General features: G+C 44.6%; 1 protein-coding gene across 5 annotated transcripts in view; it reads right to left on the bottom strand.

Annotated features, from left to right (window-relative positions):
* The window catches only part of Tfcp2 (transcription factor CP2), a 44,567-nt gene extending 30,361 nt beyond the window's left edge, over positions 1 to 14,206 (bottom strand). For 4 of the 5 annotated variants that reach the window (XM_021184128.3, XM_029469599.2, XM_029469600.2 and 1 more), the window contains exon 1: positions 13,550 to 14,109. In XM_021184128.3, the coding sequence (XP_021039787.1) occupies positions 13,550 to 13,671 (122 nt within the window). In that variant the 5' untranslated portion in view covers positions 13,672 to 14,109. Of the gene's footprint in view, positions 1 to 13,549; positions 14,110 to 14,134 lie in introns of those variants that run through there. The other variant, XM_021184127.2, reaches the window with a different exon arrangement.
* Positions 14,207 to 17,704: the final 3,498 nt, after the last annotated feature.

The raw sequence follows: 17,704 nt of genomic DNA, 5'->3' as shown, positions 1-17,704 counted from the left end.
AACACCCTCTTCTGGCCTCTACGGGCACCAGGCACACACATGGTACATACATACATGCAGACAAACACTCATACATACGTTTAAAAAAAGGAAGAAAGAAAAAGAGTGGAGAAAGCCCAGTGTGATGGCACACACCTGTAATCCCAGCACCAGGGAATCTTGAGTTCAAAGCCAGTGTGGGCTATCTAAGAAACAAGAAAATCTACCCTTCCCAGGGCGTAGCAGTCAGGGAAAAACACTCTTGTTCCTAGAGACAATTTCAAACCAGACCCTATTTTTATTAAAAAAAAAAAAAAAAAAAAAAAAAAAAGTTAAGTCCAGCTACAACAAACACTGTAGAAAACAAGACAAATTAAGAAACAATGTTGGGCATTGAGAGACTTCACTGTGACATCATCCTCAAACAACATCTCTGCTGGCTTCTTTGAAAAATTAGTGACAATTACCAGGAATCAAGGTAAATTGGATTTTGACATAGCAACAGCTCAGCCCTCACTAACGTAGGCTGGTACTCTCCTCCTCAAATCTCAGTGTCTAGGGAGGCTAAGATACAGAGCCCAGTCACAGCAGCGTGTGGCACTCCACTTAACCCTCCATGACTAAGCACAGATCTGTCATTTAAGGTTGAGATTCTAAAATTACTCAAAGCAGCACATACCCCGGATATGTCTACATTCATAGCATGTTTCTCTCTTTAAGTTACATTGACACACAGACTGCACATATGAGGGTTGGAGGACAGCTTTCTGGAGTCTGGTCTCTCCATATATCATATGGTTTTCCAGTAATGGAACTTGGGTCATCAGATTTAGCAGCAAGCGCCTTTATTAAACTACTGAGACATCGTACCAGTCCCTCAGAGATTTCACAATCTAAAATTATTATTATTATTATTAACTATTCTGTATTTCTTTATTGTTGGAGCAAAAAAAATATTCAGTTCTAGAGACGGAGACTTAAAGATCTTCAGTAAACACATGCAAGGCCCCTGCTTATTCTTAAAGAAAATGCATTCAAAAAGAACCAATTTGGAAGTCCAAAACCAGTGTACTGGCTAGGTCAATTTGACACAAGGTAGAGTCATCCATTTTCTCAGTTAGCGGGAGAGTCTGGCCCACTGTAGGTGGTGCCATCCCTGGGCTGGTGGTCCTGGATTCTCTATAAAAGCAGGCTGAGCAAGCCACGGGGAGCAAGTCAGTAAGCAGCATCCATCCCTCCATGGCCTCTGCATCAGCTGCTGCCTCCAGGTTCCTGCCCTGATTAGCATAAGCTGAATAAACCCTTTCTTCCTCAAGCTGCTTTGGTCATGGTGTTCCATCACACATCAACAGTAACCCTAACTAGGGCACCCAGTCCTTGTCACACACTCATACACATGACGGAAAAGTAGAAGGATGAGTTGGAAAGAGAAAGGATCGGTGGGGGCAGAGTAATGCAGGATAAAAGTTATCAGGAGGAGCATGTCATAGGAAACCCATCGTCATGTATAATTAGCATGCGCTGATGCAATGAGAGAGCCTGCTCTTTCTCAAGGGGAAGCTGACTACAAGTTAGGAAACCCATTCTGAAGACTCGGTAGTTTCTCCTGTGTCAGGAAGCATTCTATTGCATCAAACCACTTCATTCATTGAGTTCATTTCAATGAAGGAATCTGAAGGGCTGACTTCTCTGTGCTTAGTGTGCATTACTGACCAGACTTGATATTTCTGCTTCAATTCTGCAGAACCAATGCAATGTGCATTGTTCTGAATTTGGCACATCAATTTTTTAGGTGGAATGGTTTTTGGGGGGATGTTGAGATTTGTTTGTTTGTTTGTTTTTAAGACAGAGTCTCTCTACACAGCCCTGGATGTCCAGAACTCACTCTATAGACCAGGCTGACTTTGAACTCGCAAAGATCCACCTGCTTTGCTTTCCAAGTGATAGGATTAAAGGTGTTCATTCACCGCCATGCCAGCCAATCTGGCGGGTCTTTAACCAAATATAAAGGTACAGAAAGCACGTTTGGTAAAAGGATAAACTGAATGCTGGAGATGTAGACTAATTGTACAGTGCTTGCCTAGCATACATAAGACCCAGCACATGATATGCATCCCAGCATAAACCAGGTCTAGCAGATCGGCCCTTTAATCCTACACTTGGGAGGTAAAGGCAGGAGGATCAGACCCAGTGATATGGCTCAGTAGATGAAACACGCCACACAAATAGACAAATGAATGATCCTCAGCCACACAGTAAGCTCATGGCCACACTGGGATACAAGAAACCCCATCGTGAAAAACATGGCTATGAAGTCCAGAGTATGAGAGAAGCGCAAGAGGGACAGTGAGCAGCACACTACGGAGGCTACTGACCAGAGGCTGCTGCACACATGCTCTGTGGCCGTACACAGCAGCACAGGAGTCGGTATACCACACAACATGGAAGCTTCTGCATGCTCTGCAGATGTACACGCTGCCCTCTTCATCTGAGGCAATGATTGGTCTCTAATTCTTAACTATGCTTTAACCTTTTCCCTTCAGGCCTACCAGCTTTGAAGATGCTCTCTCCTAGAAAGAGCCTAGAGAACCAAGAGGGACAGGTGTGACAGCATCTGGAACAAGACTAACGACAGCCAGCCCTCGAGGAAGTCAGAACTAACACGGACAATAAGTTGCATGAACTTCCACCTGCCTCGCTCAGCTGCCCATTTCTCAAGAAAGGAATTCCACAGGTACACATTATCTGAGACAGAGAAAACGGAGAGAGGTTAAAAATCACATAGAGTACTCACCAGCTACAAGTATGAAAAAGGAAGCTTTTCTTAAAGCAATGGTACTGAAAAAGTATACAGAACATATATTTACATACATACACACTACATACCCACACATGCACACACATACACACATACCACACTCACACATGCATGCACATACATACCAGATACCACATATACCCAATATAGACACCACACTCAAACATGCATGCATGTACACACCACACATACTATCACATGCATGCACACATACCACATGCACACTGACAGACCACACATACACACACACACACACCTCAGAACAAGCTGAAACCCAAAATGTTTGGAGACCTATGGTACAGACTCACTCTTTGATATAATTACTACTAATTAATATGAAGCAGATAAGACCTCTCCATTCCTGTTTTTCTTCTATGTTTTCTGTCAAGAAAGATCATTTTTATAGACGAAAAACTATTAATAGGCAAAATAAATGAGTAAAAAATAAAGATACCTGCCACAATGTCCAAACACTTTAAAACTATTTCTTTTTTTTTTTAAAGATTAATTTACTATATTATAAGTACACTGTAGCTGTCTTCAGACACACCAGAAGTGGGTGTCAGATCTTGTTATGGATGGTTGTGAGCCACCATGTGGTTGCTAGGATTTGAACTCAGGACCTTTAGAAGAGCAGTCGGTGCTCTTACCTGCTGAGCCATCTTACCAGCCCTAAAACTATTTCTTTAGAGAATGAAAAATATCTTTTATTGGCAACATGGTTATAGAATTATCTTGTTCTTTTAAAAGACAGCTGGGCGTGGCTCACACTATAGCCCCACTCAGCAGATGTAGCAAGGCCAGCTCAAAGCCAGCCTTTGGAAGCTAAGTTGGAAGCTAGCTTAGGCTACCTAAGACCTTGTCTCAAAAAAACTTAACACCAAAATGAAACAAAAGATAATATAGGCCAGACATTGAGGCTTGGGTATTAATCTAGTATTCAGGGGAGACTTGGGATAGGTCACAGATTAAGGGCAGCCTGAATTACATAGGGAAACGATGTCTTTTTTCTTTTTCTTTTGTTTTTTTTTTTTTTTTTTTTTTTTTTTTTGCTTGTTTGTTTGTTTTCAAGACAGAGTTGCTCTGTGTAGCCCTGGCTGTCATGGAACTCACTCTGTAGACCAAGCTGGCCTCGAACTTAGAAATCGGCCTGTCTCTGCCTCCCAAGTATGGGATTAAAGACGTGCGCCACTACTGCCAGTCTGGGAAACCTTGTCTTACAAAAGCAAACACATCAATATTTAATAAGTAACATGAGCTGAATTGTTATATTATATTATGAGATGGTTATGTGTTTTAATTTCTTAAACTTTTAAAAATATATACAGTTTTTTCTCCCCCCCCCCTTTCTCTCTCTTTCTCTCTCCCTCCGTGCGTGCGTATACCTTAGTATCTTCCAGTGTATATTCATTCACCATCACTATTAGGTTTTGTTGGGAGCAAAGTACTTTGTAGAAGCTTACCCGCTCGCTATCTTAATAAATAACAAAATACTCCTAAAACATAGTGGTTTAAGAAATAATTTACAGCTAAGTGGCGGTAGTGCGTGTCTTTAATCCCAGTACCAAGTGGATCTCTAAATTCAAGGCAGTCTGGTGTACAGAGGGAGTTCCAGTTCAGCCAAGGCTACACAGAGAAACCCTGTCTCAATTCCCACCCCACACCCATAAGAAAAAAAAAAAAAATCAGAAAGAACACAGATAAATGGCTTAATGATGCAATTCAAAAAGCTAGAAGAACAAGAACAAATACAAGCCCAGCTGATGGCAAGAAATAATCAAAAACAAAAAACAAAACAAGTGCCGGGCGTGGTGGCGCATGCCTTTAATCCCAGCACTCGGGAGGCAGAGGCAGGAGGATTTCTGAGTTCGAGGCCAGCCTGGTCTACAAAGTGAGTTCCAGGACAGCCAGGGCTATACAGAGAAACCCTGTCTCAAAAAACCAAAAGGAAAAAAAAAAACAAAAACAAAAACAAAACAAAACCAGAAACAAAGAAAACAGTCCAAAGAATCAATAGAGCTATTTTCTTTGGGAAGATAAATTCTACAGATCCTTGGCACAATTAATGAAAAGAAATAGATGACTTAAATTAACAGTCAGAAAAGAACAGGGAAACACTACAATAAACATCATAGAAATTTAGAATACTGCACGAGTGTTTCCACTCAGTCTGCACAGAGTCACCTACACCTTTAATCCCAGCACCCAGGAGGCAGAGGCAGGGAGCTTTCTGAGTTTGAAGCCAGCCTCGTCTATAGACTGAGTTATAGGACAGCCAAGGCTATTACATAGAGAAACCCTGTCTCAAAAAACTAAACAAACAAACAAACAAACAAACAAACAAATAAAGCTTGTAGTCTAATTAAGCAGTAAAACGTAAAAGAAATGGATTTCTAGACTGAAAACTACCAAAAGGAAAACACAAAGTCAACAACCTAAACAGACCCACACCAAATAAGGGGACTGAAATAGTAATAAAAAACCTTCCAGCTAAAAAAGAAAAGGCATTTGGGACCAGATTCACAACAGAATTCTACCAGGAAGACTAGCTGTAGCTACTTAAACTATTAAGAATAAAGAAGTAAACAGGAGCATTCCCAGACTCCTGCTGTATCAATCTAATACCTACACCAGGGACAGACACAGCAACAACAGCAAAGAAAACTACAGGCCAATATCCCTGATGAACAAAGACTCAAAAATACACAATAAAATACTTCCAAACAATATAGACAAACATTAAAAAAATTATACACCATGATCAAGATGGCTTTATCCCTGAATTCAGGGATGGTTCAACATATACACATCAATGCAATAAACTACATTAATGGCCTAAAGACAAAAACAAACAAACAAACAAACCACACGATTATCTCAATAGAAGCTGAAAAAGCCTTTTATAAATCCAGCATACCTTGATGATAAAAGTCCTAGAAATGTAGAGCTAGAGGAGCCATGCCGCAACACAATAAAAGCTATATACAAGAAACCCACAGCCAACCACATCCTCAATCAGTGGCTCCCAGCCTTCCTAACGCTGCTCCTCGAGCTGTGCTGACCCCTAGCCGCAAGCTTATTTTGATGCTACTTCACAACTGTAATATTGCTACTGTTGTAAGTCGTAACGTAAGTCTCTGATATTGGGGTTGGGACCCACGGGTTGAGAACTGCTGTTGCCCATGGAAGTCAGGACAGGACAGATACCCACCATTCTGTTCCTGTTCAGCTCTGCATTGTAAGCAAGAGCTGGAGCGACAAGGCAGGACGTCATCAACCCATCCCGGTCTGCAGGAGCCCAAAAGTCTACCAGAAAACTTCCAGAATGTGGCAGGATACAGAATCAACTTGTGCAAATCAATGGCTTTTCTGTACACCAACAATAAATATACAGAGAAGGAGATCATGGACACACTCCATTCACAACAGAGTCAGAGAAAATAAAGTACCTAGAAATAAACTTCACCAAGAAACGCAGGCCACAACTGCGGGGACTTTAAACCTCTGAAGGGTAACTAACAATGGAGACATCACATGCTCCTGGATTGGGAATCAATACTGTGAAGATGACAGTGTGCACATTCAATGTGAGCCCAATCAAAATCCCCGTCTCACTCTTTACACAAACGGAGAAAAACTATCCTAAAATTCATATGCAACCTCAGACAGCCAAAACAATCCTGAACAAACAGAACAGTGCTGGGTGGATTACCACTCCTGATCCTAAGATACAGTACAGGGCCACAGGAATAAACCAACATGGCACTGCCACAAAGCAGACATGCATACCAACAGAACAGAACTGAAGACCCAAGCACAAGCAAACATGACATCAGCTACTTAATGTTGCCAATGAGGTTAAAGACATATGTGAAGAAAAGCACTGCCACGGAGTTGGAAGAACAGGCAGAATGATACTAGACCTTGAACAAAACCAACTCCAACAGGCAGAATGATACTAGACCTTGAACAAAACCAACTCCAACTGGATCAAACCCTAACCCTGAAACACTGAAACTGCCAGAAAGAAATAAAAGTGTCCTATCTGATGGAGGTGAAGAAAAGGACTCCATCTCCTAAGAAGTAGGACAGCTGACAAGTTGGAGTTCATAAAACTAAGCAGTGTGTGCACAGTGAAAGACGATCACCTGGCTGGAGAGAAGGCCAGTGTATAAGAACACTGGTGTCCTGAGTTTAACCCCCTGATCCCACCCACATGGTGGCTCACAACCATCTGCAACTCCAGTCCTAGGGGATCTGACACCTTCTGACTTCCATAAGGAAAACATCTGACATCAACCTCTGGCCTCCACATACATGTGCATGAACACCCCTCCTACATACATACCACACATGAACACACATGAGCACACATGAGTACAAGCATGCAGAGACACACAGGCACACATACACACACATACACATACTGACCAGGGACTTGGGATATAGTTGATAGAATGCTTGCCTAACATTCACGAAGCGCTGGACTTGGTCCCTAGTACCACACAGCCTGGGCGTGGTGACACAGGCCTGTAATCCTAGCAAAGGCAGAGAGGCAGAGGCAAGTAGAGTTCTATGAGCGAGGCCAACCTGGTCTACAAAGAAACCCTGTCTTTAAAAACAACAACAACAACAACAACAAGACAAAAAGAAAAAAAGAAAAAAAAAAAAACCCAAACAACCAAAACACAAAATAAGAAGTTCAAGGTCATCCTGAGCTACCCAAGTTGGAAGCTAGCCTGGGTTACCTGAGATATCCAGATAACAACAAAAGACCCTGGCCCAGTCAGATATAAATTTACTTCCAGACAACTTCTACAGTATCAGAAGTTCAATGAAAGGAGTATGAGTCCACCAAGGCTCACCTTGAAACACGCCGAGCGTAAGCTCATTCTCAGTTTATGTGCACACCTTACAGGATCAGCTCATTCTCTCAGTTTATGTGCACACCTTACAGGATCAGCTCATTCTCTCAGTTTATGTGCACACCTTACAGGATCAGCTCATTCTCTCAGTTTATGTGCACACCTTACAGGATCAGCTCATTCTCTCAGTTTATGTGCACACCTTACAGGATCAGCTCATTCTCTCAGTTTATGTGCACACCTTACAGGATCAGCTCATTCTCTCAGTTTATGTGCACACCTCACAGGATCAGCTCATTCTCTCAGTTTATGTGCACACCTTACAGGATCAGCTCATTCTCTCAGTTTATGTGCACACCTTACAGGATCAGCTCATTCTCTCAGTTTATGTGCACACCTTACAGGATCAGCTCATTCTCTCAGTTTATGTGCACACCTCACAGGATCAGCTCATTCTCTCAGTTTATGTGCACACCTCACAGGATCAGCTCATTCTCTCAGTTTATGTGCACACCTCACAGGATCAGCTCATTCTCTCAGTTTATGTGTACACCTTACAGGATCAGCTCATTCTCTCAGTTTATGTGCACACCTCACAGGATCAGCTCATTCTCTCAGTTTATGTGTACACCTTACAGGATCAGCTCTTGCCAGACTACCAAAGCTGTCCAAACACTGCTGCTGCCTGATGGCATCATCAGTGGCGTCATTATTAGGCGCCTCAGTATGAGGAGAAACAACATAACCATATTCACAGAGTTTGAACGTTAAATATTCCAGGGACTGATAGTTTTGACAGCCAACAGGAATCTGCATTTGTTTTCTAGTAACTACGAGACCCCAATTTAGTTTGTTATAGCGTTGCACCTTAAAACTTAGGTCAAAAAGGCCCCCAAGTTCATGATTGTTTTGTCTTCTTTATCTTGCATTTAAGTTTTCTTCTTTGCCCATACACATACTCTTTTAAAAGAGATACAGGAAGTTACAGATGAGGTACTGCACTGGCTAGTTTTGTGTCAACTTGACACAGCTGGCGTTATCACAGAGAAAGGAGCTTCAGTTGAGGAAATGCCTCCATGAGATACAACTGTAAGGCATTTTCTCAATTAGTGATCAAGGGGGAAGGGCCCCTTGTGGGTGGTGCCATCTCTGGGCTGGTAGTCTTGGGTTTTATAAGAGAGCAGGCTGAGCAAGCTAGGGGAAGCAAGCCAGTAAAGAACATCCCTCCGTGGCCTCTGCTCAGCTCCTGCTTCCTGACCTGTTTGAGTTCCAGTCCTGACTTCCTTTGGTGATGAACAGCAGTATGGAAGTGTAAGCCGAATAAACCCTTTCCTCCCCAACTTGCTTCTTGGTCATGATGTTTGTGCAGGAATAGAAACCTTGACTAAGACAAATTGGTACCAGCAGAGTGGGGTATTCCTGTGACAACCTGACCATGTTTTGGGGAGGACTGTGGAAGGACTTTGGAACGTTGAGCTTGAATATCCATTCATTGTTAAGAGCTCTGTCAGATGTTTTGTAGGAGCTTGGAAGATAATGTTGAGAACAGTGCAGAAGATGGAGGCCTGGCTTGTGAAATTTCAGAGGGAAAATTAAAGACTCTTTTCAGGGCCATTGCTGTTTTGATTCTGAAGATTCTGTAGTTCTGGTTAGCTGGGGCTGAAGAATCAGCTGTGATTAACAAGATACCAGAACTACTAAAGCAAAAACTTTGCATTACTGGGACTATTGATGCTGGTTAGCTGGAGCTAAGAAATTAGTGGTGATTAAGAAGAGACCAGCACCATTGAGGTAACATCTTCTGGGAAGTGTTTTCTGAAAGCACAAAGAGACTGTGTTCTAGAGATAGCCAAGGTTGTACTCCTGCTGCAGCGGGACTTGGTAATGTGTAAGGGTCACCCAGGTGGTACTGGTTTTGAAGGCATGAAGGGGTCACGCAGAGCAGCTTAGGCTTGGCACTGTGAGAGGGCATGAAAGGCCATTGGTGAAGGTACAGCCTCAGTTGCAATTGAAGGCCCAGGACTGAAGGGGTCACACAGTGTTTTGGAGATGCTAGTACCATGAGATGACCACCAAGAACAGCAGCAGCAGTGGAGTACAGGCATCTGGAGCCTAGAGGACGACATGTGTGCTACAAAGGGCATGGCTGGAGAAGTGACCCAAGCCCTTGGAGGAGCCCAGAAGATCGTGAGTTGGATCCCAGACATTGGACGGTTGGAGATTGATTTTTGCTTTTGATTGTGACTGTGCCCTGATATTTTCCCTCTTGAAGGAAGAAACTGTTTTAGTGGAGCCCACAGTTAAGAGACTTTTAATTGTAAAAAGACTTTGAACTTTAAAAGAGATGGATATTTTAAAGAGATTGAAATTTTAAGAATATGTAAAGACTGTGGGACTTTTAAAGTTATTTAGATCTTGATGATGAGTAAGAATGTAAGGGTTGAGGCTTACTAGTGATGTGTTTGTGTGTCAAGTTGACAAGGGATCAATTGTACTGGCTAGTTTTGTGTCAACTTAACACAGCTGGAGTTATCACAGAGAAAGGAGCTTCAGTTGAGGAAATGCCTCCATGAGATCCAACTGTAAGGCATTTTCTCAATTAGTGATCAAGGGGGAAAGGCCCCTTGTGGGTGGGACCATCTCTGGGCTGGTAATCTTGGTTCTATAAGAGAGCAGGCTGAGCAAGCCAGGGGAGGCAAGCAGGTAAAGAACATCCCTCCATGGCCTCTGCATCAGCTCCTGCTTCCTGACCTGCTTGAGTTCCAGTCCTGACTTCCTTTGGTGATGAACAGCAGTATGGAAGTGTAAGCCGAATAAACCCTTTCCTCCCCAACTTGCTTCATGGTCATGATGTTTGTGCAGGAATAGAAACCCTGACTAAGACAGGTACCTTTGGTAAAGAAGATTCAAGAGAAAACATGTTTAGATGAGAAAGGACATCTCATGTGTGCACGTGTGTGAAGGCTGAGGGGGGTGCCTGCTCTACCACTGTCTTATCCTTTGAGACAGGATCTTCTCGCTGAACCATTTCTCCAGATAGGCATGCTAGGCCATGAACCATGGGGATCCTAGGGTGAAAAGTGCACAGGGCAGCTACTGTGGAGTAAGGAGTGCACGGGGCAGCTACTGTGGAGTAAGGAGTGCATGGGGCAGCTACTGTGGAGTAAGGCGTACACGGGGCAGCTATTCCTGGCTTTTTCATGGGGTTGCTGGGATTCAAACTCAGATGTTCTTTTGCGGTATGTGCTTATAAGGCAGGTCTACTGGGAATCTTCCCAGACCTAAAAAGGGATTTTATTTATTTAGGGTTTATTATTTTTTTTATTTGTTTGTTTGTTTGTTTTGAGACAGTTTCTCTGTGTAGCCCTGGCTGTCCTGCAACTCACTCTGTAGACCAGGCTGGCCTCAAACTTATAGAGACACACCTGCCTTTGTGTCCTGAGTGCTGGGATTAAAGACACATGTCACCATCACTGGCAAAAAGATTTTAGATCATAATTTGGTCCTCAGGATTTTTCAAAATAGAAAAAAACAGAAAAGTCAGGACACAATCAAGCTTAAGCACATCACAAAAAGTCTAATTAACTTTTTAAAAAAAAACTATATAAAAGATAAACTGAAAAGATTGTGTGTGTGTGTGTGTGTGTGTGTGTGTGCACATGCATGTATGCTATATTGGCTGTATTGCTATGTGGTCTGATGTCACGAGTAACAATACCCTCTATTCCAGATTTCAAACAAATTGCCTCTAAGCTTGAGCTTTCTCATGCTCTCCTTAGGTTGGACAGGTTGAGACTTTTGCTCCCTGCATATGTAGGGTCTGCATCACTATCTAATACCAAAGTAGTTCTAGAAAACAGATTTTTAGCCTTAAAAGTCTCAAAGGGGGAGCTGGTGAGATGGCTCAGTGGTTGAGAGCGCCAACTGCTCTTCCGAAGGTCCTGAGTTCAAATCCCAGCAACCACATGGTGGCTCACAACCATCCGTAACAAAATCTGATGCCCTCTTCTGGAGTATCTGAGGACAGCTACAGTGTACTTACATATAATTAATAAATAATCTTAAAAATAAATAAAAATAATTAAAAAAAAGTCTCAAAGGGGGAAATTACAACAGAAGAGAAAGACAATAAAACTTATAGGAAAATGGGAAGGAAAAAGGAGTGTGGCTAAAGAATCAATTAGTTGATGATTCAAGGTCCATGCCACCAAGACTGAGAGTCTAAGTTCCATCCTAGAATCCACACAGTGGAAGGACAAAAAATCAATTCCTGAAAGCTGCCCCTTGACCTTCACAAATGCCATGGAGCGCACGTGTGTGCACACACATAAATGGGAGGGGAAAATTCCAAAACAAGTAACTATATTTTGTGTGAAATATAAATAAAATTCCTTTATCTAGAGAAGAAAGCTAAAATGGCAATGATTCACGTAAGAACCCAAGCCCATGTCACCTTCAAACATAGTCGTCCCACTTTCTCAGGTATTTTCTGCCAATCACCAAAACAAGGCTAAATTTTTGTTCACAGTTAAAAAAAATTTTAATTTCTGAAACTTTTGGGACCTAAGAGGAATCCCATGCATGATCCAAGGCCTGTTAAAAGGTTTCTTAAAAATTCTGTCAAGTACAACTTCAGGCGCCTTCAAAAACACTAAATATAGTTACTGTGAAACAGCAATGATCCCTTTGAGAAGCCTGAACCCCACTCTCAGGTGTGCCTCTTTCCTGCGCACACCTCATTTTGCCTGAGACCCCATGGATGTTGGAGACCTTTAAATAAACTTCAACTCTGCTTCACAGTAACTTATCCTGAATTCCTTCTCTGTGGCACAGTCAAAACTCCAGCTTTAGGCTGGGCTGTGGTGATTCACACCTTTGATCTCAGCGCTTGGGAGGCGGAGGCAGGCAGATCTCTGAGTTCAAGGCCAACCTGGGCTACAGAGAGAAACCCTGTCTCGAAAAAAAAAAAATAATAATAATAAAAAAATTCCAGCTTTACCTAAGCTGTGAATCCTGAGAGGAGGAAAACGCCTCCAGCTGTTCCAGCAGTAGGGGGGCAGTGTTTCCCACCCATCTTCCCTAACAAAAGGATATTTCTGCCTGATGCATAGGTGTTTAGGAACATCGAAAAGTTATTGGTGCCATTTTTTTAGGCAGAATCTCGAGTAGCCCATGCTGGCCTTACTATGTAGCCAAACATGGTCTTGAACTCCTAATTCCCCTCTTGCTGAGTGCTGGGGTGCTAGTATTTCAGGTATGCACTGGGACACTTGTCTTTCTTTTGTCTTTTTTTGTTTGTTTGTTTTTCAAGACAGGGTTTCTCTGTGTAGTCCTGGCTGTCCTGGAACTCACTTTGTAGACCAGGCTGGCCTCGAACTCAGAAATCTGCCTGCCTCTGTCAAAGGCCTGCGCCTCTTTGTCACTTTTTAGACATTCTCAGCTCAAGTTTCCAAAGACAGAAATCCTGTAAGAAAACCTTAAAATAAGTCTGTTGTAAGAGACAGCTGTCTGTGGACTTCTTGTCCAAGGTATCCCATCTCTTCCCAACAAGTAGTCAACCTTGAACCTCAGTTCCCAGCTGCCCAACTTCCTTAGATATCCCTCAACTGCCCCTTCTTCACGCGAATCCAGACATACCCAAGCATACCGTCAGTGTCTAAGTCTCCCACACCATCTGGATGCAAGGGCCCTACAGAGTTGAGTCTTTCCTATCCTCCCATACCACTACTACTCAAACCAAAGGGGGGGGGGTAGGGAGGTGTAAGGTGGGGGGTAATCTGGCCACCACGCTGCAGGCTGTTCTCTTAAGCTGTACAGCCGCCCTCCCACCTTTCAAGATCCTGCCTTTGTAATTAAGAAGGTAAGGTCTGGGAGGCATCTCACTCACCTCATACTATAAGCACCAGCACCCAGTTCCTGGCCAATGCCGGAAAGGCTAGCATCAAAGTCCTGCACCAGCCCCGACTCGATCACTTCGTCGGCTAGCGGCAGCTTCAGAGCCCAGGCCATCCCGGCTCCTTCCTTGCCCCAGCAGGCGCCGGCTCCTGTACAAAGGCGCGGAGCGTAACTCTACCCGGCAGACAGCACCGTGGAAGTCAGCTACAAACCCAGCTCCTCGCGCAGCGCCCCAAGCCTGACCTACGGGCTGCACCCTGGCTACTCCTCAGGTGCCCGGGTGACAGGAATCCCTCCCGTTCGGCTCTCGGGGTCGTGAGGCACCGGGTCTCGCCGGAGCTCAGCCGGACTCGGGCTCTCTGAAGCCCACCGGTCGGTCGCTCGGCGTCCTCCGCTCAGCCTCAAAGCGGAGACACGCAGGACGCCGGCCGCTCCGAGCGTCCCCTCCGCCCCCTTCCGTGGAAAGCTCCTCCCTCCGGGCATCCGCACTTTCCCTCAGGCCTCGCTTCCGGTCAGCCAGATAACTTCCGGTCACCGATTCTTCTCCCCGCCGCCCCACTCCGCTCTCAGCACAAACCCAGGGTTCCGCCGAGCCGTCCCCACACCCTCCTTAGCCACCACGACCGCCTGGAAGCGTGGACAGCGAAAGTTCGGCGCAGACTCGAAGCGCAAACCCGCCCCCAGCGCCAACCAATCAGGATGTCTGCTACGGCCATGGCGTAACGTCACCATCCATCTACCAATGAAGAAGAGACTGGCTCTGCCTCCGCAGCGGTGATAGGCTATCGACGCGAAGGCTTCCGCCCCCGGAGTAGTGGGCGGGCTCAGTGCTTAGGTGTGAACCCGGGTCCCAGACTCCGGGTCCTGACAGTAGAGCAGAACTGCGGTTCTATCTTTCCGCTGCCCGCTTCCATGCCCGGAGGGACTTTCGTTCCCGTGTGTCCAGTCCTAAATTCTCCCCATTTGCCTTCCCTTATCTCCATCCTTCTCCCTAAGGCATTCGCGCAGGAAACAGGGAAAACTATTGGGGTTTTTGTTGATGTTCAGACGGGGTCTCTAGGTAACTTTAGCTGACCCAGAACTGAGAGATCCACACCCCCAGTCTGAGTGCTAGGATCAAAAGCATGCACACCACACCACCCCTTGCTTGTTGTTTTTGTTGTTTTGTTTCTGTTTGGTTGGTTCTTTGATGTTTTGTTTTTGTTTGTTTTAGGCAATGATGAGTGAGTGTTGGGGAAAGATCTGCAGAGCAAAGTCAGGGCTGGCATCTTTATTTATGGTTATGATAACTTAAGAGTATTCTCCAAGAGATTGAATTTACTAAATTGTAAATCAAGAACAACCATAGCCAGGCATAGTGGTTCATGCCTTTGATCCCAGCACTCCAGAGACAGAGGCAGGCAGATCTGATTTCCAGGTGAGCCAGGGCTAGATAATGAAGACCCTGGAGCAGGGGGTGAAATCATACCTCCTCCACCTTGCTCCTGAGGATTAATTACGGCCATTTTTAAAATTAAGCACGGGCAAAATACCTGTATGCTATGAACAGAATTGCAGAAGTCCTCAAGACAGGGTTGTAATCCCTTCCTAAAAGGGCATTGTGTGTTCCTAAAAACCTAGTACTCAGTAGGCTGAGGCAGAAGGATCTCCACAAGTTCAAGAACACTCTAGACTACATAGCAATTTCCATAACAGCCAGGTCTACCTAGCATCTCTAGTCATTGTTTGCTCGTTTGTTGAGACAGAGTTCTTTTTGTCGCCTGGGCTGTCTTGGAACTCTGTATACCACCAGGGTCCTTAGGTCACCACACTGGCCTTGAAGTCAAAAGATCTGCCTGCCTCTGCCTCCCATCTTTAAAAAAAATCTAAAGGTGAATGTCACTTATTTTACCAAACAGAAAACAAGCTAAGGGCTTAGGTTGGCCAGAACTAAATTGTCATGATAAACATGCCTCTGCCGGCCAAAGACATCCCCTGTCTGTGGAAGTGTGCTTCATTCTGTATGCCAACACAATGTCCTTACAGTCTGCTTTGACTTATATCTGTATATAACTACTTCTCCCACTGAGTTTCTACCTCCGGAGAGATAGGGGAAATGACTTGGTGTGGTGGCTTACATCTTTAATCCCTGAATCTAGGGGGCAGACACAGGAGAATCTGTGGGGTTTGAGGCCACCCTGGTCTACAAGGGCTCCATAGATGCTGTGTTAAAGAAGAACAGGTAAAAGGCCCGGCCTTGTAGCATATGCCTGTAATTCCAGCACTTGAGAAAATGAGGCGTAAGGATCATGAGTGCTTGCAAGGCCAGCCTGGGCTGAATAGGAAGCTGGTGACAAGCCCACGATCTCGAGTGAGACCCTGTCTCCAAAAGAAGAAAGAAAAAAGAAAGAAAGAAAGAAAGAAAGAAAGAAAGAAAGAGAAAAGGGGCAAAGGCTGGAGAGATGGCTAAGTGGTTAAGAACAAAAACTGAGTATGGCCGTAGTGGCACACACCTTTAATCACAGCACATGGTAGACAGAGGCAGGCGGGTCTGAGTTCAAGACCAACCTGGTCTACAGAGCAAGTTCCAGTACAGCCAACGCCACACAGAGAAATACTGTTGGCATATTTGTTTAGCTAGTTTACTGGGTTCTTATATCTACCATCCGTCCAACCCTTATTCCACCCCAATCCCTTCCAATCCCCCAACACTAGGTAGAAGATAAAGAAGATTAGAGGAGGAAAGGAGCATAGACCTCTTCAGTTTACTTCCTGCTGATTAGGGGCATCCAGTTCCTTGGGGCAAGGCCAATCTCCATTGTTAGAATATCCAGTAATCCAGCAATTCAGCAATAGAAAACCAGCAATCTAGCAGATGCAATAGCAGGAACAAGTGGGGGGGGGCACCACAGGCCCATTCGGGGCTCTCCTCTTTGTACCCTCTCCAGAGTCCCCAAAATTAAATTATCCGAAGCTGGAAAAGCTCACGCCCCTGCTAGTGCACGAGGCAAATCATAATCACCCACTGTGGAGCAGCCTCTTATCCTACACCTGGGGTGAAGACAAACACATATTCATATAACATAGCTGGTTTTTTTAAAAGAAACCAATATTCTCACTACAAACTCCTGTCTCAAACCAAACAAACAAACAAATAAAATGAAACGAAACAAAAACCTGCTCAAAAACTCATGTAACTCCAGACCAAGAGTGATCCAATGCTTTTGACTACTGTGGGCACTCACATGTACCCCCCCCAACACACACAATTAATAATAAATTTTTAAGGGGGCTGGAGTGATGGCTCAGTGGTTAAGAACACTGGCTGCTCTTCCAGAGGATGAGGGCTCAATCTCCAGCACCCACATGACAGCTCATAACAGCCTATAACACCAGTCCCAGGGAATCTAACATCTGCTCTGGCTTCCTGAGGGCACCAGGCACACACACAGCGAACAGACATACTTGAGGCAAAATACCCATACGCATAAAATACATTTAAAAAAAAAATAAAAGATTGTAAAAGGGAACAGGTATTCACCTTTGCTCTTTATCCACTCCCACGGCTGAAAACTTGTGTTCTATCCCTGAGAGTTAGAGTCCTTTCAGTGAGTGGGTTTTCCAATGCAGGGTATCTGGGCAATTGGCAGCTAAAGGATACCATAAAGTCACACGATGCAAGAAACCTCACACAGGAGCTTTACTGGGGAGAAGCACAGAATGGTGGTGGTCTCTGAGCAGGAACAGAGATGGCAGTGGGCTGTGCAGAGGACACAGGGGTTTATAGGGCCTTAGAAGCTTGTGCAGGGGAGAGTATGCAGCCAGTATTGCTTGGTTATTGACCTTGAGTCACGGTGTGTGTGTGTGTGTGTGTATGTGTGTGTGTGTGTGTGTGTGTATTTCCAAGTCCTGGGTTCAGAGACAGGTTAGGACAGGGTAATTTTCCATTGGTCTGTTACCCCCCTCGCCCCCCCCCCCCACACACACTTGGACTGATACCCCCCGAACTTGGACTGGCCAGAATGTTCGGAGAAATCAAAAGTACCACCAGTTTTTCCTGCTCTGACTGAGGAGATGGAAATTCCACCTCCTTACATCCCAACCGGATCAATGGGAGGAGCACGGGAGGCCAGGAAGAGACCGACTGACTCCCTTACAAGGGAAGCCA

This window comes from Mus caroli, unplaced genomic scaffold (genome assembly GCF_978045245.1).
Source record: "Mus caroli unplaced genomic scaffold, Mus_caroli_1 scaffold_16, whole genome shotgun sequence".
In the NCBI taxonomy this organism is placed as follows: Eukaryota; Metazoa; Chordata; class Mammalia; order Rodentia; family Muridae; genus Mus; species Mus caroli.
The sequence above is the reverse complement of the archived record's forward strand: the minus strand, read 5'-3'. Positions and strand labels throughout refer to the sequence as shown.